Source organism: Rhineura floridana, chromosome 11 (genome assembly GCF_030035675.1).
Source record: "Rhineura floridana isolate rRhiFlo1 chromosome 11, rRhiFlo1.hap2, whole genome shotgun sequence".
Lineage (NCBI taxonomy): Eukaryota > Metazoa > Chordata > Lepidosauria > Squamata > Rhineuridae > Rhineura > Rhineura floridana.
Genome location: NC_084490.1, coordinates 68178781 through 68205114, shown reverse-complemented (window position 1 = coordinate 68205114; position 26334 = coordinate 68178781). Strand labels below are relative to the sequence as shown.

At 40.7% G+C, this 26334-nt stretch overlaps 1 protein-coding gene across 4 annotated transcripts in view; it reads left to right on the top strand.

Moving 5' to 3' along the window:
- The window catches only part of MOCOS (molybdenum cofactor sulfurase), a 232946-nt gene that overhangs the window by 79673 nt on the left and 126939 nt on the right, over positions 1 to 26334 (top strand). For all 4 annotated transcript variants that reach the window (XM_061589658.1, XM_061589656.1, XM_061589657.1 and 1 more), the window contains exon 5: positions 5916 to 5992. In XM_061589658.1, coding sequence (XP_061445642.1) covers positions 5916 to 5992 — 77 coding nt within the window. The remainder of the gene's footprint in view (positions 1 to 5915; positions 5993 to 26334) is intronic.

Genomic DNA, 26334 nt, shown 5'->3' with positions numbered 1-26334 from the left:
GCTGATTCCCAGCCGGGCGCCCAGCAGTTTCTCACGCCTACCCAGTCAGCTAGCCCCCCTCATTCAGAGGGAGAAGTTGAGGTCTAGCCCCTTTCCCCCTACTCTCGCAGAATTCAGAGGCACGAAGAACGGCCGGCGGGGTTAGGAGGAGCTGCCGTTTGCGGGCAAAAGTGAAACCTATTTAAGGGGGCATTAACAAAGAGGGGGTGCTGAGTCAACATCTTGAACTGGAAGCTTGTTTAGTCAGGAAAATAGGTCTTAGAAAGCATAGTTAGGTGAATGAGTTGAAAAGCTTGTGATATAACTGTAACTTTAATAAAAAGAAAAAACCATACTGAACCGTATGCACCTGCGTTTCTCGGCTCTGGACGGGACACAAAAAAGCACTGAAGCCGGGAATGCTTAAAAGGCAAATCAAATCAAATTCTCATTCAACCTTAACCTCAAGCAGGATATAGTCTTATGTGCCCTTTGTCCATTGTTTCCCATCACTAGAGTTCCCCCTTGTGAGCCTTATATGTGCATGACATGAGGCTAGAGGAATATAGCCACATGCCATGCATCCTATCATCTGACTTTATTGTCCCTCTGGCATTTATGTACTGGTTAAGGTATGTTGTGATTGGATTTGTAATGTGCTGTATGTGGGGCTGTCCCTGAGGTGGGTTCAGAAGCTACAGCTCGTGCAAAATGCAGCAGAGAGACTGCTCACTGGTCAGGGTGTCACCAACATGACACCCCACTGCTGAAAAAATTGTACTGGCTGCCCATTTGCTACCTGGCCAAGTTGAAGGTTCTAGTTTTGGTGTACAAAGCCCTATACAGCTTGGGACCAGGGTACCTGAAAGACCGTCTTATCCCTTATATACCCAGTCAATCACTGCGCTCTGTAGGTGGGGGCCTCCTGCAGATACTATCTTATCAGGAGGTCTGTTCTGCACAACATAGGAAATTTTGGACCTTTAGTGTGGCAGCACCTACCTTGTGGAACTCCCTCCCCTTGAATATTAGACAGGCGCCATCTCTGTTATCTTTTCGGCGCCCACTGAAGACCTTCCTCTTTCAACAAACCTTTTATATTGAGACTTTGTCCCGGTCTGCTTCTGTGTTGGAATTGCTTTTTAATACAGGCAGGCCCCGCTTATACGGCAGGTTCCATTCCAGACCCCCGCCGTAAAGTGGAACCCCATTGAGTATAATGGGGTGCGTCACACGAAAATGCTGCAAAATGCCGCAAAAGCAGCTTTAAAATGGGGAATGAAAGCCGCCGCATTAGTGGAACACTGGGAAGCGAAGCTCCGGGAAGCGGGGCCCTACTGTATGCCTTTAAAACATTTTTTTAAACAATATGTGTTTAACCTTTTTTTAAAAAAAAGTCTTCAAAGCTTTTTAAAAAATGTTTTTAAAGTTGTTTTGTTTTAATGTATTTTAATGTCTTTATGATGTTGTATGTAAAGTGTTTTTAGTGCTTTTGTTTGCTGCCTTGGGCTCCTGCTGGGAGGAAGGGCGGATATAAATAGAATAAATAAATAAATAGATAAATAAATAAATAAGGGTTATACCACATCCTATCTATGCTCTGTCATTCCAGTGTTGGTGTGGCAGGAGGTTGCAATAGGGCAGCTATTTTGTTTTCTGTTTTCCCATCCTATTGAAGTCAATGGGAGAGAAATTCCTTACAGCAGTACCAGACCTGGTGTAAAGTTGTGCTGTCATTATGGTTGAGGGGTGGTTGAAAATTGAAGGTATAAAGGATTAATTTTTTTATTTCCTGCTCACATCCCCACCCCATTTGCCAGCATAAATGTAATGCTGATGTCATCAATCTGAATCTGTTGTTGGAGCAGCCTTTGGTCAGTTCCTAAAGCCTCACAGCCAGCAGACTGTGTACCAAGGGTGTTATTCAATGCTAGTCGTACTCAGAGTAAACCCATTGAAGTTAATGGACATGACTAATTTTGGTTCATTAATTTCAATAGCTCTGTTCTGAGTAGGATTTCACTGAATACAACCCTATGTCTTCTTGTTTGTGCAGGATGTCTCTGCTGCAAAATTACATATGGGTTTTTTTTGGAGCATGTGCTGAATTACAAGTTGATGCGAAGTATACCAACTTGTCGTTTGTATCAAGGGCCAGATGCTGATAGATAAATACTGTAAAATTGGGAACAAATATAGACAGAAGAACCTCTCATTCTGGCATCAGTGATCATTTCCTTTTTCTCTCTTCCTCCAACCCCCAGCTAATCTTGTATTTTAGTGGGCTCATGTTAAGTAGACTAGCTTAGGGATTGGTCTGTCCAATAATTAATGTAGGAGGCTTAATTGAAGTATTTTGACAGTCTGTTCTAATTATCTTCCTTTAAACCTACCAATGTATTTAAGGTTTATTATGGACTCTTTTAACCTGGGGTTTGTCTGTCTAGAGAGATTAGTATATTAACTATCTGAGTTTTAATTAATGCTATTTACCTAGCCCCCAGTAAGACCTTGTTCAAATATTACAGAAGGGATTAAGGTAACCATTTCAAATGAAGCCCCTCTAAGAAAGGACATTTGTACCCTGGTTGAGCTCTCCCTTGTGAGGGCGTGTTGAAGGAGAGATTTCTCAAAAAGTTCCTGAGGGAGAAAAATGGTACAGTACAAGATTGCCAGGCGTGCTGATTCTGTTTGAACACCTGAACCTCATCTGTAAAATGGAAGACATCCCAATTTAGGGTGATACATACATGGAGTCATTTTGGATTGCCTTCCCATAACCCATTTAAGATTCAAGATGGATTTAAGATTTTTTGGATGGGAAAATTTGTAGTATTAAAAATGACAGTTCTATACATAAATATTTTTATTTATGAGCATCCTTCTGCATATTCCTTCACAGATTATGGTTAGCTAGCAATTCTTTAAATAAACTTTGTAAGGGCTGGGGGAAAATACCCAGAGTGGCATCAAAAGCTTTATTAAGACCTTGGGTAAAGAAATAATGTGAAGCAGCCATGCTGACCCACTTAAAGTCCTGGTTTAACTCAGCTAAAGCTTTAGCAATACAGCAACATAACATATCAACAGAACCTAACAATGGCATTGCAGTAGGTTAGAAACAGAAGTAAATAACCCAAATCCATGTACTAAAACCTTATATAATGTATGGAATAAGTACATCTTTTTTTAAGTCCGGGATTGTCACAACTCTCAGCCATACATTACAGTTAGAAACTGAGTGATTATACATGATTAAGGATTTACAGTAATGGAACTTAGGTTTAATGGAAATAAGGAAAATAATGAATAATGTCTTTCTCGAATCTTATATAGAGATATGTAATGTAATCGGACAACAATGCATTCCTGTATTTCAGTAGTTCCTGGCTAGACATATAATTATTTGTTTGTTGAGGAAATATGATCTTCAATGACATGTAACAGAATTTGAAAAAAATGAATGACAAAGGATCAGAAGCAACTACTTTTAAATAAAATATGTAAGATACTTAAGAGAACAGATACATCAAGACTTTCCTATCAAAATAACTGGGATAAGGAAAGGAGACAAAGTCTGGGAATCAATATGACTTTACCCACAGCAGACTTTGTTATAAGCTTAAAATAAAGTTTTGATGAACTATTATTTCAGTTGTACTTAACATCTGTGTGCTTAGCCACATATATAATAATGCAGTTAATCTTTGTTGGAGATGCAAAGCAACCAGTGCTGATACGTTACATATTTTCTGACCATGTCCCAAAATACAAATATTTTGGAATTCTATTATAAATGAAATGAAATGAAATTGATAACAAGGTATGAATTGCCAATAGACCCACTAGTAATCCCATTTTAATATTTTAAAGATACAGTTTTATCAGTGGTCACAGAGCTAGTAATATACTTGTTAACATCTGCATGTTTAACCATCTGTTATAACTGAAAAATCATTTGTTCTCAAATCGGATGAGCGGATTATAAAAATATGGGAGCTGGCCCATGTAGTAAAGATGACTGTAACAGTAAGTTTAAAAAGCAGATAACTTCTTTATTGGAAAAATTGAGAAAAGTTATCATATACTTATGCAATAAGACACAGGAAAATATTCACCCGTGCATACTTTAGAAACCATTGAGAATAATGGTTAATATTCTAGTTAACAAAATAATTTAACTTACCACTCCTATCTGTTCAGCTATGTATATTTTCCTCATCGCTTGAGTGTGTGTATTTCTCATCAAACAGCACTTCACACAAGCTTGTTCTGGATCCCTTTCGGATTCTGTGAATCACTGAAATGATATGATACTGTGATTAACAAAACAGAGATTTAATTTCTGTTGCAAAATGTTCCAGCTTCTGCCTTTTTCAGTTGCTCTGGTGAAAATGAAAGGATGCTATTGCTAAGGTGGTAGTTATAGAGTTTTGAGGATGTAATGTTCAGAAGGGTTTCATTTGCTGATGTTGGTACTGTCCTCCAGGTTGAGGCCATATGAATATGTGCAGTGTATATAACCCAGAGTTCTCTCTCTTAGCTATTGGTTCCTATCTAGCAGGCTGTTGGGCTTCCATGGGCAGGGGTACATCAAAAGGCCCCATGTTCATGCCCCCAGCCCTTGTTTTCTTTCGCACAAATAGCCGTAACCGCTGGATTGTTCAATTCACTGTTGTTGGTTAGAGATAGGGTGTCACATCCCACTCTTTCCCCACTGAATACAATCTGGCAGTTCCTTGGTGAGGCACTGGTTAGGTGTAGTTTGATGCTTAACCCTGTGGCCTGCCAGTCCCTTGAGTTCCTCCCTGGTGCCTTCTCCCTGCTGGGCTTTGGCTTGAGTGGAACTCCAGTCAAGCCCTCCCTCTCCCCTCCCCCTTGCATACAACAAATTCCCTTAATCTAACAAGCTAATATGTCTGAGAGAATGCTGAGACTAAAATCCCTCTCCCTGATGTTAAGGTTTGGGATAGAGGGATTTTTTTTAAATTGAGAAAGATTCACCACGTCAGTGAGAACTAGGCCTCTATCTCATTCATTTCCTCTTGTCTCCCATCTTTCCCTGTTGCTTTCATCACTTATAAAGATGAGTTGTAGGGAGAGCTCAGTTGACTGGAGAGGAAAGATATGGAAAGAGGAGAGGTCAGCAAAGAGGAAAAGCTGTAGGATACAAGATGAAGGCAGTAGAAACATGGTACCTTGAAGGAGACAATGGGTCCATTTATCTTTCTTAGGCTGCAGGGTGGAAGACTGAGTTAGTTTGAAAGCTATGAGGAATCTTTGTGTGTCTGACTTCAGCTGTGATAATAAAAAATTTTAGAACTAAAATTTTAGAAGTTTTTATATAATGTACAAGTGATATCCTGTTCTGTTGTCATACATATTTGGCTATGGCCCATCAAATACATGAAAAGTCTGACAAACTAGGTAATACTCTAGCACCACAGTGCAGGTTAACCTATGAAGAACCAGAGTTCTGGACTAGTTGTTGTCAGGGGCAACCATTATGACATTTCAAATAATATTCAAATAAACTAGAGTGAGGCAGTTGACTTAGAGACTTCAGAAAAAAACTCAAGGATACTCTTTGGAGAGGATGGCTGTTTTTCAGATCTCATGTGAGTATTCCTCAGGGGGTCCCAAATATGTTTGTCAGTGGGATATAACAGTTAACCAAACAAATGCTTTTAAAATACACTGCTTTCCTCCCCTCCCCTTTTCTGAAATTTAATCTTGAATATATCCAAGATATAAGGCCCTTCATCTTTTCTCCTGCTGAAATCTCCCCCCACCTCCAAACATACCTGGAGTTGAAACTGTGCACCTGTAGCTATTGTGAGGAGCACTTCTCTGTGTGTTATTGTAGGTATTAGTGTGTATATGTTTAGTAACAAAAAGTTGACTGCAATGTGAAATCTTTTTCTAAATCCCTGTAGGTTTGAGGATGGAACCATTTCTTTCCTTGATATTATTGCACTAAAGCATGGATTTGATGCCTTGGAAAGACTTACAGGTCAGTCTCTCATCCTGACATTGCTAGCAATAGTACTATTGTTCTGTGTTTGTTATAACAAGGTTATTTGAATAAAAACTGTAAGTTATAACCTGGGTTTTCAATGATAATTATACAGCCACGAGAGTGGCTGTATACTATATAGCCAGTGTGGATTTTTCACATTCCGCAATGTTAAATTGAAAATACCCCCATGCCATTCTGATGCTTCCCATAAGGTCATTTCAAAACAAAACTTTACAAAACTTATAGTCCTGAACTCAGAAACGCTTGCTTAATAACCCTCTCAATTTTCATGGCGATACACAAAACAGTCAGAGAGAATAGAGAGTTCAAAGTCTAAAAAGAGAGAAAAAAACCCCAGAGCCCTTTTGGACTTTTTTCTCTGAGAGTTCTCATAATATGTTGAAATTCATTAAAAATCAGCCATGTTCACAGAGTACCTGTAATGCTAATACTGACCTTGCCCCATACCTCTGACCTTCATCTTCTGCAGTTTAAAAGTTAAAAAACTGCCTGGCTGATTTTTAATTAATTTAAGAAATTTTGGCTTGAAGTCAATGATAACACGGGGCATGCTCAGTAAGAACCAACTGTCAGTGTTCTAAAAGCCTCATAGCTGCTGGGCTTGGCTAATCAGGGGGCCACACCCACACCAGACTTGATTACACTTGAGACCAGGGCTGTGGAGTCGGTATGCCAAACCTTTGACTCTGACTCCTCTATTTTTCTCCTGTCCGACTCCGACTCCTTCATAAATGGCAAATGTATATTAACTAGTAATAACAAATTTACTGTTGTAAAATGGTAGCACAAGGCATTTCATCACCACCACGTGAATCATCAGGCTAGATTGATAGAACATAAAATATATTTATTTGATTAAAATTTCTGAACAAGAAAACTTTCCTAAATTCCTATGAAAGTTTTTATTTTGAAGCCAGAGTTGGAGTCACTACATTTCTACCGACTCCAACTCTGACTCTGACTCCACCCAAAATTGCTTCCGACTCCATGACTCCAACTCCACGGCCTTGCTTGAGACAGTCATGGCTTCCCTCAAAGAATCCTGGGAAGTGTACTTTGTGAAGGGTGCTGAGAGGAGACTCCTATTCCCCTGAGAGAATGGTTTAACAGTCAGCCGCTCTGATTGAAGGTCTGTGAGAGGAACAGGGCGTCTCCTAGCAACTCTCAGCACCCTTCACTAACTACACTTCCCAGGATTCTTTGAGAGAAGCCATGATTGGCTTTGAACCATGGCTTTGAGAGAAGCCATGATAAATTGTTTTAAATTGTTTTTAAAAGATGTGTATTTAAATTTGTATATTTGTTATTAATGTTTTTAGTTATTGTAAACCGCCCAGAGAGCTTCGGCTATGAGGCGGTATATAAACACAATAAATAAATAAATAATGATTGTCCAAAGTGTAATAGAGGCCTGGTGTGGATGTGGCCAGGGACAGCTTTGTTTTAAATTTGGGTGGGAGGTAGGGTTGCCAGGTTCAGGGCCTGAGACTGATCCTGTATCTTTAGGAGAAGAGAAAGTCAGCCAAGTGCAGGTGTTCCTGCAACATTGTGATGGGAAAAACCACAAGGTGGAATTCTCCCTTCCCCCTGCACAACTTTTAAAGATACAGAAGACCTCTTGGTTGCCAGGCCCAGCTACATGTGCCTTCTGTAGAATAAAAAAGTGGGGGAAACGCTGAAAAGCAATGATACCGTTCACAGTGTTTTCCTTTTGGAAAGGAAAGGGGCTTCCCTTCTGCCCAGTGCCCACCCACCCAATCTCCTCCCCTCTCCCCTCCCTGCCCCTCCCCCAGGTCAGTGTTGGACTATGACCTGGGAGACCAGGGTTTGAATCTCCACACAGCCATGAAGCTCAATGGGTGACCTTGGGCCAGTCACTGCCTCTCAGCCTCAGAGGAAGGCTTGAAGGCAGTCCATTTCTATTTTCAAACATGATTGCCCAGAGATAAATCCCATTGAACTCAAAAAGTATGCAAATGACGAAACCCATCCTCCCTTCTCCTCCCTCCTATCCCCTCACTCTTGCCCCTTCCCTCCCCCGTCCTTTGCCCCTCCCTCTCCCTCCTCCCCCCCTTCCAATCCCCTCCTTCCCCCTCCTCCTCCTCCTCCCCTTCCTCCTCCCCATGGTCAGTTTTACCTATCTTAATCATGATTGCACGGAAGTAAATACCATTGAACTCTATAAGCATGCAAATGATTGTACCTATAGCCAACAGATATTTCTATCAAACTTTAAAAATCAAGGAAATTGGGCAGCTATACTGAATGCACCAGGGGAGCAGGAGACCTGAAGTCCTCTCAAGAGATATTGTACTGCCCTACAAATTGGTCAAAATGCAACCACCATTTGGGATGGTCTTTCACAGTCCAATCCGCTTGCTGTGTAGCTTGGAAGAATTTGGTAACATGTGCCTCTGAGCATATGGGGAGTGGTGGCAACACCTGCCATCTCCAAAAATGGAGAATTATATTTTTGTATATTTGTTGGTGTTCTTACTTTGCTTCTTTCCTGTGTTACTAATGTTCTATAGAGAACCTAATCTAGAAAATTTTATTTCCCTCATTATTCATTCTAGAAATCTGTGTCAAATTTATTTTTATTAATTTCAAAGGCTTTTTATTGGTCAGTGTCATATGCTGGTGAAGACAGCATTTTTTGTGTTTCAAATTGGAGGTTATGTTCTATTTCTATTTTGGGTGCATTAACAGTTGAATCTGAAACTGCAGTTTGATGTAAAATCAGACTGATTCCAATATGTTGCTACTTCAGCAATGACTCTAGCTGTTGGAAAAAAGAGGATGCATGTTTTCAGCCTGCTATGTTTAAACTACTTTATTTAAGGCAAGGTTGGCATGGTCAATTAAAAACATAGAGCAGACCTAGCATTTTGCTAGAATATATTTCACCTCCCACTGTTTTATCTTGTGCAAATTGAGACACTTCTGAGGTCCACTGGAGAGTATTTTGCAGAAGTCAGTGGCATTATTCCACAATTATGTTTGGGGTTTTTTTAGTGTAAATTTTGCAAAATGTTGCTGTACTTCACATATTCATAGAAATAAAGGCAAAAGAAAATGATTTCCTATAGGAAACTTCACTAAAATTGCAAAGTAAATCAGACATATTTAAAGTGACCATCTGAACTATATCAACTGTCTTAATAATGTTGCTTCCTCCCTGCTAAAACAAGATCAGCACAGCACATGTCTTCTTTCTATTATTTGGGCTGAAGGCAGTACACACACACACATGGTATGCACAAAGCTCTCCTCCAACATCACATTTCAAATGAGTTGATTTTTCTCTTACCTGCTTTTTTCACTGTCCAACTTTCACATCCATACATAGAGATCGGAAATACCATGGTCTGAATGATCCTGACTTTGGTGGTCAGTGATATATCTTTGCATTTGAGGACCTTTTCTAGTTCTCTCGCTGCTGCCCTCCCCAGTCCTAGCCTTCTTCTGATTTCTTGACTATTGTCTCCATTTTGGTTAACGACTTGTAAGTTCAGGTCTGTGGCTTCTTTTATGGAATCAATCCATCTCTTCTTTGGCCTTCCTCTTTTTCTAATGAATCATGTCTTCTCATTATGTGTCCAAAGTATGATAACCTCAGTTTCATCATTTTAGCTTCTAGTGATAGTTCTGGTTTGATTTGTTCTAACACCCAATTATTTGTCTTTTTTACGGTCCATGGTATCCGCAAAGCTCTTCTCCAACACCACATTTCAAATGAGTTGATTTTTCTCTTATCCACTTTTTTCACTGTCCAACTTTCACATCTGTAGATAGAGATCTGGAATACCATGGTCTGAAAGATCCTGACTTTAGTGTTCAGTGATACATCTTTGCATTTGAGGACCTTTTCTAGTTCTCTCACTGCTGCCCTCCCTAGTCCTAGCCTTCTTCTGATTTCTTGATCATATTGGTTAATGACTGTACCGAGGTATTGATAATCCTTGACAAGTTCATTCTGTTGACAAGTTCAATTCTGTTGTCATTACTTTAGTCTTTTTGAGGTTCAGCTGTAGTCCTGCTTTTGTGCTTTCCTCTTGAACTTTCATCAGCATTCGTTTCAAATCATTACTGGTTTCTGCTAGTACTATGGTATCGTCTGCATATCTTATTGATATTTCTCCCTCCAATTTTCACACCTCCTTCATCTTGGTCCAATTCTGCTTTCCATATGATATGTTCTGCGTATAGATTAAATAAATAGGGTGATAAAATACACCCCTGTTTCACACCCTTTCCGAGGGAAACAATCAGTTTCTCCATATGCTGTCCTTACAGTAGCCTCTTGTCCAGAGTATAGGTTGTGCATCAGGACAATCAGATGCTGTGGCACCCCCATTTCTTTTAAAGCATTCCATTGTTTTTCATGATCTACAGTACACAGTCAAAGGCTTTGCTGTAATCTATAAAGCACAGGGTGATTTTCTTCTGAAATGCCTTGCGTATGTTTGCGATATGATCTCTGGTGCCCCTTCCCTTTCTAAATCCAGCTTGGACATCTGGCATTTCTCGCTCCGTAAGAGCCTTTGTTGTAGAATCTTGAGCATTACTTTACTTGCATGGGATATTAAGGCAATAGTTTGACAATAACTGCATTCCCTGGGATCCCCTTTCTTTGGAATTGGGATGTATATGGAACGCTTCTAGTCTGTGAGCCATTGTTTAGTTTTCCATATTTCTTGACAGATTTTTGTCAAAATTTGGACAGATTCAGTCTCAGTAGCTTGTAGCAACTCTATTGGTATGCCATCTATTCCTGGTGATTTGTTTCTTCCAAATATTTTAAGAGCAGCTTTCACCTCGCATTCTAAAATTTCTGGTTCTTCATCATACCGTTCCTCCGTGAATGAATCTGTCATCCAGGCATCTCTTTTATAGAATTCTTCAGTGTATTGCTTCCACCTTCCTTTTATTTCATCTTGGTCAGTCAGTGTGTTCCCCTGTTGATTATTCAACATCCCTACTCTTGGTTTAAATTTCCCTTTCATTTCTCTAATCTTTTGGAACAGGGCTCTTGTTCTTTCCTTTTTGTTGTCCTCTTCTATTTCTATACAGTAACTATTGTAATAGTTCTCTTTGTCCCTATGTACTAGTCGCTGTATTGTTGCGTTTAGGGTTCCGACTGTGTTTCTTTCTCCTTTTGCTTTTGCTTTCCTTCTCTCTTTAACCATTTGAAGAGTATCTTCAGTCATCCATTGAGGTCTTTCTCTTTTTTTAACTAGTATTGTCTTTTTGCATTCTTCCCGGAGAACATCTCTGACTTCATTCCATAGTTCTTCTGGTTCTCTGTCACCTAAGTTTAAAGCCTCAAACCTGTTCCTTATTTGATCTTTATATGCTTCTGGTATGTTATTTACATTGTATTTTGGCATTATGATTGCTGTGTTATTTTTCTTCAGCTATGAACAGAGTATAATGGGTAAGGGATAAAAACAAGATGCTGTGTGTTGTAGCAGTATGAAAGACTGAAAAGCCATGGTTTCTTATTGCAACAGGTGCTGCAGTGTGAAAGGAAGTGCTACCATTTTAATCTATTAAACTATTGCAATAAGCTCCATGTCTGAATGCAACCTCAGAGTTAGAAGAGTCTTGGGGAAGTTATCTAGTCCTGTCCTCTGCTTAATGCAGGATGCAACTACAGCATCCCCGACAGTTGGCATGGAGCTTGTAAGAGTTTAAGAGTCTGCTTGGAGCATGTAAATTGATAGCTCATAATCTGACATGTATTCTCCCTGTGTGAGGTTAATATACCTGTCACTGAGTGCTGTGTTACATCATATCCTATCCTTTGTCATTTCAATGTGTGCAGGGCAGGAGGTGGGTAGCAGCTTTAAAACACAACAAAAAACTACTTCCTTTTGACTTGATGGACCTGGTATAAGGTTATGCTGCCCTCATTGACATTTCTGAGGAATGATGAAGCATAGGAATTGACATAACTGTACCATGCCTGTCCTGAATATGACTCTGCCCTACCTATGTCCTGCTGCCCTGTTAGAATAACTTTGCTGCTGAAGCATCTACTACTGGAATTTTCTGCCAACCTTTTGGGGAGTTCCACCATTTTAAGTGTGTTGGTCTAAACTTATTTCATTCTGTGAAAAGTGGAAATAAAAAAAGGCTTGATAATTACTTTAACACATCAAGCAAAATTCTTGATCTATAGGCAAAGGATGCAGGTGTTTGGCATCTTTGAAAATTGGAACATATGGATATCTAAATTTAGGCACCCAGGTGTATTGCCTAGATTCTAAGCATTTTCTTTGGAATAAAAACTGAAAACATCTTTAATGTATTCTTCTTACTAGTTGGCTTGTCTGGTGTCTTGGTCTATTAGCATTGGTGAAGACTTGGAACAATGTTGCAAGCCTCCAAAACTCATCGGCTTGACTCAAGTTTAGAACTGCCAATCTGAATTTGAATCATGGGAATCTCAGTTTAGTTACGTAATTTATTTGAAATGCTTCCAGCCAGTTTTGCCTCTGTTCCAGAAGGTGTGCCTGGCAGTGTGAGGGTGATCGTTGGAAAGGCTATAAGTATTCACTTTTCAAAGAGTGCAAGGTTCTGTTGTATAGGTTCAAATCTGTAATTGTTGAGCCTGTACTAAAAAATAAAAAAGTTTGCACGTGGGTTCCCCTACCAAATACCATCCTAACTCCAGTCTTTTTTGGAAGTTGAATCTCCGGTAAAAGGGGATGAAGTCCACTCAGCCTTCCATCCATCTGTGGTCGGTAAAATGGTTACCCGGCATATCCTGGGGGGGAAAGAAAGACTGGGGAAGAAACTGGCAATCCCACCCCATATATACGGTCTGCCTAGTAAACGTCGCAAGACGTCACCGTAAGAGTCGGAAACGACTCGCACTACAAGTGCGGGGACACCTTTACCTTTTTATCATACTTATAATCTTGGTCAAGTATGCCTGCTACCAGATCAATAGGAACTTCTTGTGTTTACACTTGAGACAAATTTCCTGGCTGAGAGAGGCTGATTTCATCAACCAGATTTAGTGAGGGAGATGGGATCACATGTGGATATAGAGATTTTTGAAATATTAACCAGTACATATATGTTTTTAAATAAATAAATATAAATAAATATAATGGAGGCTCCTGAATTTTCCTTGATCTCCTTGGAATTATACACTTTAAGTGAAATTCATCATGTGGTAGGGGCTATGGCTTGATTTTTTTAGGCTCTCACCTGTCTACAAATGAGTTTTTTTTAAAAAAGGATACATGTTGACATTTATTTATACAAAGTGAGGTTGGTGGGCAAGATATTTGTCTGCAGCTTAATGTTCAACCAGCACTACTTTATCTACTTGATGGCTCTGAAATGTTGTCTGGTTGTTAGGAGTTCTCCTCCCCAACTTAGACAGTATGGTAGCATGAAAATGCACTAAAATCTACTTCTCTAGGAATCTTAAGCTTAGTGTTGTTTCATTCTAGCTATCTTGAACCTGATTAGTATAGGAACTTAAATATGCATTATTTTTATTTTTATTATAATCCTCATATATTATAATCCTCATATATAATGCTCATCTGGACTTACACCTCCTGTTTTACCATGCTGCAAGAAATATAAAAGAAATATTAGAAAGCCATGCCCCATGGTAAACTGAGGCAGTTACACCTCAAGATAAAGGGGATCCTTGTTCATTCAACCTTGAGTAAAACATAAAAATGTCTTCCACTACTTGATTTAGAGAAGTATGACTAATGTATGATGACTCTGTTCTGCCTCATTTAAGATGTAAAGTACTTACATGCAGAATAAAGATAAGGGGTTGTATTCAGCTAAGTCCTATTCAGAGTAGACCCACTGAAATTAATGAACCTGATAATTATGTGTCACATTAATTGAATGTGTCTACTCTGAGTAGGACTAACTTTGAATACCACTCATTATTTTGTGTCTTTGGTGGCCTTGGGAAAGCCGACACAGAAGTTGGAGAGTCACTGCCCTACTTCCCTGATGGAATACCTAATGGTTCACCAGCCAGCCACTCCACAGGACTCCCCCACTCTAGGAAATGAGGAGGGGAACAATGGTTTTTCCTTTCCAGCCAGACCTTTTCTTTCTTTCTTATTTTTAAGGAACTTGCTGAGCACCCAGCAAGGGATTTAATGCAGACATGATGAAATATTGCCAGAGAGTCACAGCCAGACATGATCACTCCTCTTTAGCAAGCTCATCTTCAGCGACAGAGCAAAGTCAAGGTTGGAGATCCTGGTCTAAGAATAGGAGCCATAGCTTTAAAAAAAAATCAGTGTTTAGGGTTTTGCTTAATGAAAACACACACCATTTGACAGACAGCATTGTCTTATTGACACCAAGTGTTTAAAGGAGCTTTTCTTTTCTTAAGAAGCCCCTAAACTAAATGAACTTAATTAATTAAATAAATGTAATTATTGATCATTTCTTTATGTGATTAATGGGATCTAATGAATATATGGTAGAAAGCTGAGTTTTACTAATTTAATTAAGGTTTCGAGTCTAACTGATAAATTGATTTTGGGTCTATAAATTAGGTAAATAAAACAACTTATTTTGAAGAGAGTTAAAGAATTACATCTCTTTGAACAATTGATTTGGGGGTTTGATTAACTGACTTTATGAGAAATATAGAATGATTTTGTCCATCGATCAGGACATATGTAAAGATTTGTGTTTGGTTACAAAATTGAGTTTGCCAACAGAATTTGCCTACAGGCCTGGTTATGGGACTGAATCTCCCTGATGGATGACCATTATCAGGAGGACAGGGGAAGTGCAACCTTGTTTTTCTCACTTGATCTCTTGGCAGGTTTTGATATCATTGGTCATGCTGTTCTCCTAAACTGACTTGGTGAAATGGGTATTGGAGGTACTGTTTTACAGTGGTTCTCATCCGATGCCCAGGTCTGTTTTAGAGAATAGCATTGGGTGATTGTCTTTTGCTTCCTGATAGTTTGTTGTAAGTGTCGCAGAGTACCCTCTTGTTCCCCAGTGCCAATGAAGCTGTTGGGAGTGGTCTGCTATCTGGGGTGAGGTGTCATCAGTATGCTGATGATACCCAGCTCTATTTCTCTGTAACATCTGGATCAGGAGAGGCCATGCAAGTCCTGGATGGGAGAGCCAACAAACTGACTCTGAATTCTGGCTAGATGGAGGCCCTTTGGGTTGGTGGTTGCCTAGTCCAGATAATTGGTCAGTTGCCTGCTTTGGATTGGGTTGTACTCCCCATGAAGGAGCAGGTTTGTAGTCTGAAGGTACCCCTGGATCCATGTCTGTTGCTAGAGGTGCATATTACTTTTGTGGCTAGGAGTGCTTTTTACCAGCTTTGTTTGGTGAGATAGCTACAGCCATCTGTGGACAAGGATAACCATTGCAATCCATGTGCCGGTAACCTCCAGATTGGATTACTGTAATGTAATGTGCTCTGTTTGGGGTTTCCCTTGAGGTTGATCTAGAAGCTGTAGCTAGTGCAAAATGCAATAGCTTGACTGCTCAGTGTAATATTATGCTGCTACTGTTGCAAAAATTGCACTGGCTGACAGTTGGTTTCCAGGCTAAATTCAAGGAATTGGTACTGGTGTACTGGTGTATGGCTTGGGATCAGGATACCTAAAATATCATCTCACCCTTTATATATCCATCTGTACTCTGCAGGAAAGGGTCTGCAGAAACCATCTTATTTATTTATTAGATTTATATCCTACCCTTCCTCCCATTAGGAGCCAGTAAGAGCCCTGGAGGTCTATTTCATAGGACTCAGGCCTTTAGTGTATTTTCACCTACTTTTTGGAATTCCCTCCCATTACATATTAGAGAGGTGAAGCGAGCCAGCTCAGAGAACAAGCCAACAGGGAGAGCTAACATGAGTTTGGCAGCAGAGTTCAGAGGGGGAGGTCTCTAACCAAATAAATTCTTGTAGCATGCACCACATACAATACGGCCCTGCTTTACAGCGCTCCGCGTTACAGCAGTTTTCAATTATATCCATGTTCCCTATATTTTGCGCTGCTTCTGCTTTTTTGGCGTTTTTAAGGTAAGGAGGGCGAGGGGGAGGATGAGTGAGGGAGCTGGCGGAGGGCGCGTGAGCGAGCAGGCAGGGGGGAGGGCGAGGGGGTGGGGGGATGAATGAGTCTGTGTGTGAGCTTGAGGGAGGAAACTACGTTTTAAGGGTAAAGGGGGAATTATTTTCAGTGTCTCATCGGGGCTGTTCAGAGCTGGTGAGGGGCAGAGCTGCTTGACCACCTGAGGGTAGAACAGCCTTTCCCCTGGAGCAGAAGCTGCTGAAGGTTCCCTTTTCTCCTCAGTGGCTTCCTCATCAATACTTTCTGCCAGAAAGATGCTGTGGTGCCGCCGCCATTCGCTCACCCCTTTCCTCTCAGGCCCCCCCAGAATGTCCAGTTGGGTGTGGTCTCTTACCAAGTATTCCCCGCTGTAGCATGCCATCCTGTCTTCCCACCTCCACCTTCTCCTCTGGGTGGCTCTGTCCTGTTTTGCCAGCCTTGGGTGCAGCTGGGTGCAGATACCTTGCTTAGCAGGAGTCACCCACCCACCCACCTACTTACCTACCAATTGCCTTGCCCGCTCTTCTGCAGCCCGGCGCCCTGAAGGGAAACTGCCCTTGTGTTTAATTCCTCTCCCCCTGATGGAGAAGTTTTTCTCCTATGGGGGCTTTTGCTGGGGTCCTTGAAGAAATTTTAAGACACAAGCTTAAAGCAAAAATGTAGGCCTTTATTGTTTACAAGCATATGCAGGTCACCCTCCCTGAGACATCCAGGAGAGAGTGCACTGAGGCATTGTGTGCAAGCTCTTTTAAGCAGTACAGTTACAGCATGTGACAGTAGTTCACCAATCCCATAAGTTCCTTCCCACATAACATCACAGTTCCTCCTCTCTGCAGTCATTGCAAACCAATCAGAAAGCATTAGGTAATATACTTCTTATTCCAATTTTCTGTCTGTCTTACTAATATCACCATTGTTCTGCTGTCCACCTTGATTAATGGTCTTTCAGGCCAGCTGAAACCAGTTACTACCATACACTTACATTCTGCTATTGTGAGCGAGCTTTCAGGCATACCGGCCCTCTCATTGTTCTTGCTCGTCCAGGCTGACCTAGGTACATTTGGAAATATTAACGATGCCAGGTTGGGTTTGGCTTAGCTTAGGGTGACTGAAAGTTCATGAACACCACAGCTCTATTACATTGCTTTAGGGGCTTCTCATTCCTTGTATTTTCTATATGAAATCCCACTCCTAACTTATAAACTACACTACTATAGAAAGAGAGGGCTATATTTAAATCACTAGACTATAGCTGGAGACCACACAGTGTAAGGAGTGATCAAGGAACACAGTTAAGGAACTGGGTGATTCTGAGCCAGCCATTCTCCATCAGTCACAGAGGAATGGAGAGGGCAGACCACCAATACTTTTTACCATAAAATTGAACACACTATGCTACTGTAAAAATCAGTATCAAACTCAAATTTGATCTCTTTTCCACTTTGATTTTGTTATAAAGATTTTCCCCAGATGGGCCATTGCTCTACAAGAATCACTAAAAATCAGTTTTCACAGAATCAAAGGGTTGACAAAATCAGTCATGGAGTACATGCTCTTTGGTTCTAAACAATGGGCTCATTAATTAATATCAGTCATGCACTGGCCTGTTCTTGGCACAAACAGGGTTCACAGTAAGGTGAATTGACCATTGCCTGCTTCTTCAAACCTTGCTCACAGGTCTGAATTAAATGCTAAGATTTAGGGTTTTTGGGGTTCTCTAAGTATATTTCTTTATAGCTATAGCTATGGGACTTGTAAATAAAATGGAGTCAGGGATCCAAGGTTGAGGAGTTCAGGCTAAACTTCACTTGCCTCTTTATGAGACTGGAAAGGGCCTGTGGCCTATTGCTTAGTTCCTTGTGATTCTAAAACATATGCCTTCTTAATATCTATGTTTTATGTGTGGATATATAAAAATTCCCCATTACCTCGACCCCTTCCACTGTTTCTGGAGCACAACATTTCAATTAAAAAGTTTGAGGTACAGTGCACTGATTGAGCAAGCGAGCGAGTGGGAGGGTGTGGAGGGCCAGTGAGTGGGGGAGAAGGTGAGCAATCAATCAGGTGGAGGGGAGGGTGAGCAGGCGAGGACGAGCGAGTGAGCAGGCATGGATGGGCAGCTCCCTCCCTGTGATCCGTGGCAGGGAACCTGCCGCAGAAGGGGAGCATTACTCCCAGGGAGGGTGAGTGAGTGAGTGGGGGAGGGGGAGGGAGAGTGAGTGAGTGGGGGGAGAGGGAGAGCAAGCGGACAGGCTGGCAAGCGGGCAGGCCGGCGAGTGGGCGGGCAGCTCCCTCCCTGCAATCTGTGGCAGGGAGCCTTCTGCGGTAGGGGAGCACTACTCCCAAGGAGGGAGAGGGTGAGTGGGCTGGCAGCCCCTCCCTGCGAGCACTACTCCCCCACCATAACGAGGGCAAGTGAGCAAGCAAGTGGGTGGGGAAGGGGGAGAGGGCGATGCTATGTTCCACTTTACAGCGCTTTTCGGCAGAGGGACTGGTCCCTAATCCGCCGTATGAGTGGGGCCGTACTGTACCAGTGGGACTCTCTTGTTAACCTTCAAGGAGGACAGGACAAAGCACAGCCCATTCCAATACAAATAGGAAAAAAAGAAAAGGAGACTATGGACAGAAAGTACACTCCAGTGGTGGTGACCTGCAAGGTGTGTGCAATGTTTGTTTTCTTGCCTGAAAACAATATGGTGTATATGTGCAACTAGTACAAACTGGTGGTGCTGTTGGAAGAAAAAGTGAGAGGCCTGGAGTGGCATGTGGCCACATTCAAGAGTATAAGAAGACAAAGACTTCTTAGACAGAATGCTGGAATAACAACAGCAAAGAGAAGTACAGGAGGTGAAAGATCAACAGCATGTTGAAGCAGAAGAGGAGAATGAGGAGAAGAACAACAAAGTGGACAAAAAGGGTGACAAGGAGCAGAAGAGCTAGAAAACACCCTGCAATGGTGGAACTGTGGGACCGTTTTCAGGCACTTGGGGATGAGACTGGGGGACAGTCCGCAGAGGAAAAATTACAGGAAATCCCATGGGACAGCAAGTGAGAGGCTGAAGCTCAATCAAGCAGAGGCAGTGAAACCACGCCCCACGACAAGACGAAGAGAAGTTTAGTAGTAGTGGGAGACTCCCTACTGCATGGGATTGAAATGCAAGTATGCCGAGAAGACCCATGGAATCGCCAGGTATGCTGTCTCCCTAGAGGACGGATTAGAGATGTGATGGAAGGGTTGCCATCACTCATAAAGCTGACTGACAGTTATCCCTTCTCATCCATGTGGGAATGAATGATACTGCCAAGCGAAGCTACAAAGAAATCATGTCAGACTTTGAAGCTCTGGGAAGGCAACTCAAGGACTTTGGGGTCTAGATAATTTTCTCACCCATCCTTCTAGTACTTAGAAGAGGAGTAGAAAGGGAAAGCAAAATACTCTGGGTGAATAACTGGCTACAAAGGTGATGCCGACGCAAGATACTTGGATTCTAGGACCATAGGCTACACTTCCTGGAAGATAGGTAAGTGATAGGTTGCACTGAGTAGAATGTTTTTGGCCACAGCATGGAGAATATCAGGAGGGCTTTATACTGATGAAGTCTGTTTTTATGATGTTAAAGTGTTTTTAGTACTTTCGTTTTGCCCTGGGCTCCTGCTGGGAGAAGGGGCAGGATATAAATCGAATGAATGAATGAATGAATGACAAAAGGCAGAAGTGCACAATTCCTACTTTGGCTCAGTCTTCTCCCAAAAGAGGGTCTATGACTCTCCTGGCAAACATGAAGTTGAAGGTGCAGGATTGCAGTTTGAGATTGATAGACTATCACTTTAAGCGAATTCAGATCAACAGGGCCCGATGAACTGCATCCTAAAGTATTGAAGGAACTGACTGAAGAACTCTCAGCACCACCATCTAGTATCTTTGTGAAATTGTAGAGGATGAGTGAAGTGCCAGATGACTGGAGGAGGGTTAATATCGCCCCCATCTTTAAAAAGAGCAAAAAGGAGGAACTTGGGAACTACAGGCCAGTCAGCCTGACATCTTTCCCTGGGAAATTTCTGGAGCAGATTATAAAGCAGTCAGTCTGTAAGCACCTTTAAAACAATGCAGTGATTACTAGAAGCCAACATGAGTTTATCAAGAACAAATCCTGCCAGGCTAATCTTGTCTTGTTTTTTGATTGGATAACCTCCCTGGTAGACTGTAAGAATTCTGTGAACATACAAATACCTTGACTTCAGCAAAGCTTTTGACAAAGTGCCCCATGATATTTTGATTAGGAAACTAGCTGAATGTGGGTTGGATAGAACAACTATCAGGTGGATCCACAGTTGGCTACAGAATCGTACTCACACAGTGCTTATCAATTGTTCCTTCTCAGAGTGGGGAGAGGCAATGAGCATACTGCAGGGCCCTATCCGGAGCCCAGTGCTTCTCAACATTTTTATTAATGACTTGGATGAGGAGGTGCAGGGAATCTTACCAAATTTGCAGATGATACAAAATTGGGAGGGATAGCTAAGACCCTGGGAGACAGAAACACAATTCAAAGTGATGTTGATAGGTTGGAGCATTGGGCTAAAAACAACAGAATGAAATTTAACAGGGATAAGTGCAAAGTTCTACACCTAGGAAAAATAAACCAAGTGCATAGTTAAAAGATGGGGGATACATGGCTCAGCAATACTACATGCGAGAAGGATGTTGGAATTTTTGTAGATCACAAGCTGAATATGAGCCAACAGTGCAACATGGCTGCAAAAAAGGCAAATGCTATTTTAGGCTGGTTAATAGAAGTATAGTTTCCAAATCCCATTAAGTACTAGTTCCCTTCTATTCAGCAATTGTTAAGCCTCATCTTGAATATTTCATCCAATTCTGGACACTGCACTTTAAAAAGTATGCAGACAAAATGGGAACAAGTTCATAGGAGGGCAACAAGGATGATCAGGGGACTGGAAACAAAGCACTATGAAGAGAGACTGAAAGAACTGGGCGTGTTTAGCTTTGAGAAGAGAAGTCTGAGGAGAGATATTTGTCACACTGAGGAGGGCCAGGATCTCTTCTCAATCATCCCAGAGTGCAGGACACAAAATAATGGGCTCAAGTTACAGGGAACCAGATTTCGACTGAACAACTTCCTGTTAGAGTGGTGTGACAATGGAACCAATTACCTAGGGAGGTGATACCTCCAACACTGGAGGCATTCAAGAGGCAACTGGACAGCCACCTGATGGGTATGTTTTAAGCTGGATTCCTGCATTGAGGAGAGGGTTGGACTCAATGGCATTATAGGCCTCTTCCAACTCTACTATTCTATGATTCTGTCTGATGTCTTTCCTTTGCCTACGAAGACCTTACTCTTTCAACAAGACTTATAAGTGAAAATGTTTATCCTAGTCTGCATCTATATTGGAACTGTTTTTATATATGGAATTGTTTTAAATGTTAGAAGAAGAGGAGGAAATTGAGAGATTTTATGCAGAAGTACAGGAAGAAATTGATCACACACCAAAACAGGGCGCTCTGATAATCATGAGGGACTGGAATGCAAAAGTAGGGAATGGAGAAGAACTAAAAATTGTGGGGAAATGGGGCTTAGGAGATAGAAATGAAGCAGAAGAGAGACATCGAATTCTGTGAAGCCAATAATTTGTTTCTTGCAAACACATTATTTGAGCAACCGAAAAGATGACTGTACACATGGACATCACCAAAAGGTCAGTATAGGAATCAAAACAATTATATAATTGGAAGCATAAGATGGAGACGTTCCATACTTTCTTTGAAAACAAAACCAGGAGCAGACTGCGGTACAGATCCTGACCTAGTAATATTGAAAATCAAAGTAAAGCTAAAGAAGAACAACAAAGCAATCATAATGCCAAAATACAATTTAAATAGCATCCCAGAAGAATTTAAAAATCAAATAAGGAACAGATTTGAGGCTTTAAACCTAGCTGATAAAGAACCAGAAAAACTATGAAGTTGAGTCAGAGACATTATCAGGGAAGAATGCAAAAACAATACCTCTAATTAAAAAGAAAGACCTCAATGGATGACTGACGAAACTCTTAAAATGGTTGAAGATAGAAGGAAAACAAAAGCAAAATAAAGAAACACAGTTAGAATCTTGAATGCAAGAATACAGCAACTAGTTCGTAGGGACAAAGAGAACTACTACAATAATTACTGTACAGAAATAGAACAGGATAATAAAAAAGATAGAACAAGAGCCCTATTCCAAAAAGATTAGAGAAATCAAAGGGAAATTTACACCATGGCATGTTGAATAAACAACAGGGGAATACACTGACTGACGGTGATAAAATAAAAGGAATATGGAAGCCATACACTGAAGAATTATGTAAAAGAGATGCAAGGATGACAGATTTGTTCACGGAGGAACTGTATGATGAAGAACCAGACATTTTAGAATGTGAGGTGAAAGCTGCACTTAAAATACTAGGAAGAAATAAATCACCATGAATTGATGGCATACCAATAGAGTTGCTACAAGTTACTGAGATGGAATCTGTCCAAATTTTGACAAAAAATTGTCAACAAATATGGGGGGGTAAATGGCCCTGTCGTGAGCCATGCTGGGAGGGGCCAGATAGATGAGAGCAAAATAGATGATGAGGACTGGGACTGGGAACCCAGAGAGGGGCCAAGCAGCAGGGTGGGCTCACAGTGTGCCTAAACCCCCATCTTTGACAGCTCAGCCCCCTCAGCTCCTGACCCCCCTGTAGAAGCACCACCTGGCCCGTCGGACGCTCTCCAGCTGGATACACCACTGCCGCCACCAGAGACTCAGCCTTGCATGTCAGATGTTTTCCAGCAAAGCGCTGCCCAGCTTCCCATGCCCAAACTGTTAGCAGCCCCCCTCCGTCAGAGGGGTTAGCTGAGAACAAACCTTCGATCTTGGAGGCACTTGAGGCGGGACGTTCAATAGACTGAGCTGAGGTGGAGTCTTCATTTGCACATGCGATCCAAGCCTACTTAAGCGGACTGGGGGGGAACCCAGTTGCTGAGTCAACATCTTAGAGTCACGAATTCATGCTTAGTCAGAGCTAGAGCAGAGCTGAGTTGCTAGAAAGAATAGCTAGGTTAATGAGGCAAACTGCGTTGGACATATCTATTACTTTAATAAAAAGAGAAAAAGCCACAGTTGAGTCTGAGTCTGAATCCCTTGACTTCGTGCAGGACAGGCCGATATATTGGAAGTGCTCAATATACATCCCAATTCCAAAGAAAGGGGGTCCCAGGGAATGCAGTAATTATCGAACTATTGCCTTAATATCCCATGCAAGTAAAGTAATAATCAAGATTCTACAACGAAGGCTCTTGCCATATATGGAGCAAGAAATGCCAGATGCCCAAGCTGGATTTAGAAAGAGAAGAGGTACCGACTTCCGGGAAGGGTGACTTCGCTTGTGCCTGCTTTTGGGACGGGCTCCCACCTCAAAAGAAGCTTATTCAGATATAAATCAGTCAGAACATTTTTTTTTTGACTGATGAAATTTCTCCCGGGCAGGGAGAAACGTAGAGATCAACCTCAAAAGCCTGTTTTTGTTGGGAGGACTGGATTTCATTAATTTATGAGATAAGGTCCAGCCAACAATGCCGGACGGACTTTCGAACAAGCTCTATCTGCTTAAGCGATACGTTTATCTTTTCTTTAAAGAGAGAACAGACTAACAGGCAAGCACCCTTCTTTCTATTATTTTTTTTACTTGGTTTAAATTGTTGCAGCAAAAGGAGATTTGTCAGATTGATCGGCTTTGGACAGCTTCTGGGTGAGCTATAACTCTTCTCTGTTATCCACGAAATTAACAGCTTATCTCTGTTTCTGTCGCAAAAAGCTGTCCTGGAAGTGCATTCTAAAGATATACACAGAAGAGGGATTTCTATTCCTGATTTCTATTCCAAGGAATATTATATTGTCTGGGACTATTCTCTTTTTGGTCTATTTTATTTTGACGAATCTGCTTCTTCACGACGCCACTAACTGTTTTGATGCTGGGAACTAAATTTGTTTTGCATTCTTGAACATAGAGAGATAAGGCAGGTTGCTCTGTTTATACTGTGATGTCATCAAGCCTGGAATATTAACCCAATTGTTGCTGAAATAAGAAGTGGTTTTTCTTTATTTTTGTTTTGCTTTGTTTTCGTGGTTTTAAAAATGGCAATCAAGAAAGTGGCTGAGAATCTGGAAGTAACTATGTTTCAGAAAATAATGGATGAGATTGAGATAACGAAACAAACCCTGCGACAGGGTAGTAAGGAGCTGAAAATTGAACTGAGCAAAATGACGCAGGAGTTTAAAGAAATAGGGGATCCTGTGAGAGAGGAGAATGAGATCAGAGATGAGAAAAGAAAAAATAAAGGGAAGATACAAGCCCTGGAGATTGGAACAAATGTGGAATTGGAAAAAGATCTGGAGTTTATGGATTTTAGAAATAAAATCTACTGTTTGGAATTTAACGTTATCTCTGAAGAAATTAATGAAGATATTAGAGATAAAGTTATCAATGGCTTGGATAATCTTCTGGACTGGAATGATGTGATGGAGCTTGATATAGAGAAAATCTATGGAATTAACTGCAGCCATGTGACAATGGAAAAACTCTTAAGAGATGAGCCAGTGCATTTTGTAAAAAAGAAGAACACAGATATGACTTTACAACAGTATTTCAGCAACTTATTCAGAATGGATGGCAAGAAAATATTTGGGATAGAGGAAATTCCCATCAGACTCTTATTATATGACTATGGCTACAACAGCAAGATTATTATGGAATACTGATAATGGAAGATTGGACACTGAAATTACTGGACTTAACAGGACTATTGAAGATGGAAGATGGAACTAATAGGGATAATGGAATAATGGCTATTGAAATTATTGGACCTAACAGATTCTGATGAGATGGATTAATCGAAATGTTTATTTGGACTATGGTTATGACAATAAGATTATTATAATTATTAACGAGATGGATTAATTGACATGTTTATTTGGAGAAAAATTGATAGATATATTTCTTAAAGAATTGAAACCTCTCTTTGACTTTTTGTGGAAAGAATAAAGTAATGTTTATGAGATTTGATGATTAATTAAGATAACTACTGGAGGAAAGTGATTTTATAATATGATTTAAGAGACAGGATTGTTATATATTGTAGACCTATAACTGATTTGATATGTGACAAATGGGAAGTCAACATTTTTTTTTTGTTTAATCATTTTTGTTTTGTTTTGTTTTTTGTCTTTGAATGTTTTATGATTTTGTTTTCTATGTTTTATGAAAATTTGAATAAAAATTATTGTAAAAAAAAAAAAAAGAAAGAGAAGAGGTACCAGAGATCATATCGCAAACATATGTTGGATAATGGAACAGAACAAGGAATTTCAGAAGAAAATCACCCTGTGTTTTATAGATTACAGCAAAGCCTTTGACTACGTAGATTACAATAGCTATGGAATGCTTTAAAAGAAATGGGGGTGCCACAGCATCTGATTGTCCTGATGCACAACCTATACTCTGCACAAGAAGCTACTGTAAGGACAGAATATGGAGAAACCGATTGGTTTCCAATTGGAAAGGGTGTGAGACGGGTGTATTTTATCACCCTATTTGTTCAATCTATATGCAGAACATATCATACAGAAACCGGGATTGGACCAAGATGAAGGAGGTGTGAAAATTGGAGGGAGAAATATCAATAATTTAAGATATGCAGACGATACCATACTCTTAGCAGAAACCAGTAATGATCTGAAACAAATGCTGATGAAAGTTAAAGAGGAAAGCACAAAAGCAGGACTACAGCTGAATGTCAAGAAGATGACTACAGCTGAACGTCAAGTAATGACAACACAAGATTTATGTAACTTTAAAGGTGATAATGAGGACATTGAACTTTTCAAAGATTATCAAAACCTTGTCACAATCATTAACCAAATGGAGACAGTAGTCAAGAAATTAGAAGAAGGCTAGGACTGGGGAGGGCAGCAGCAAGAGAACTAGAAAATGTCCTCAAATGCAAAGATGTATCACTGAACTCAAGTCAGGATCGTTCAGACCATGGTATTCCCGATCTCTATGTATGGATGTGAAAGTTGGACAGTGAAAAAAGTGGATAAGAGAAAAACCAACTCATTTGAAATGTGGTGTTGGAGGAGAGCTTTGCAGATGGACAATGAAAATGACAAATAATTGGGTGTG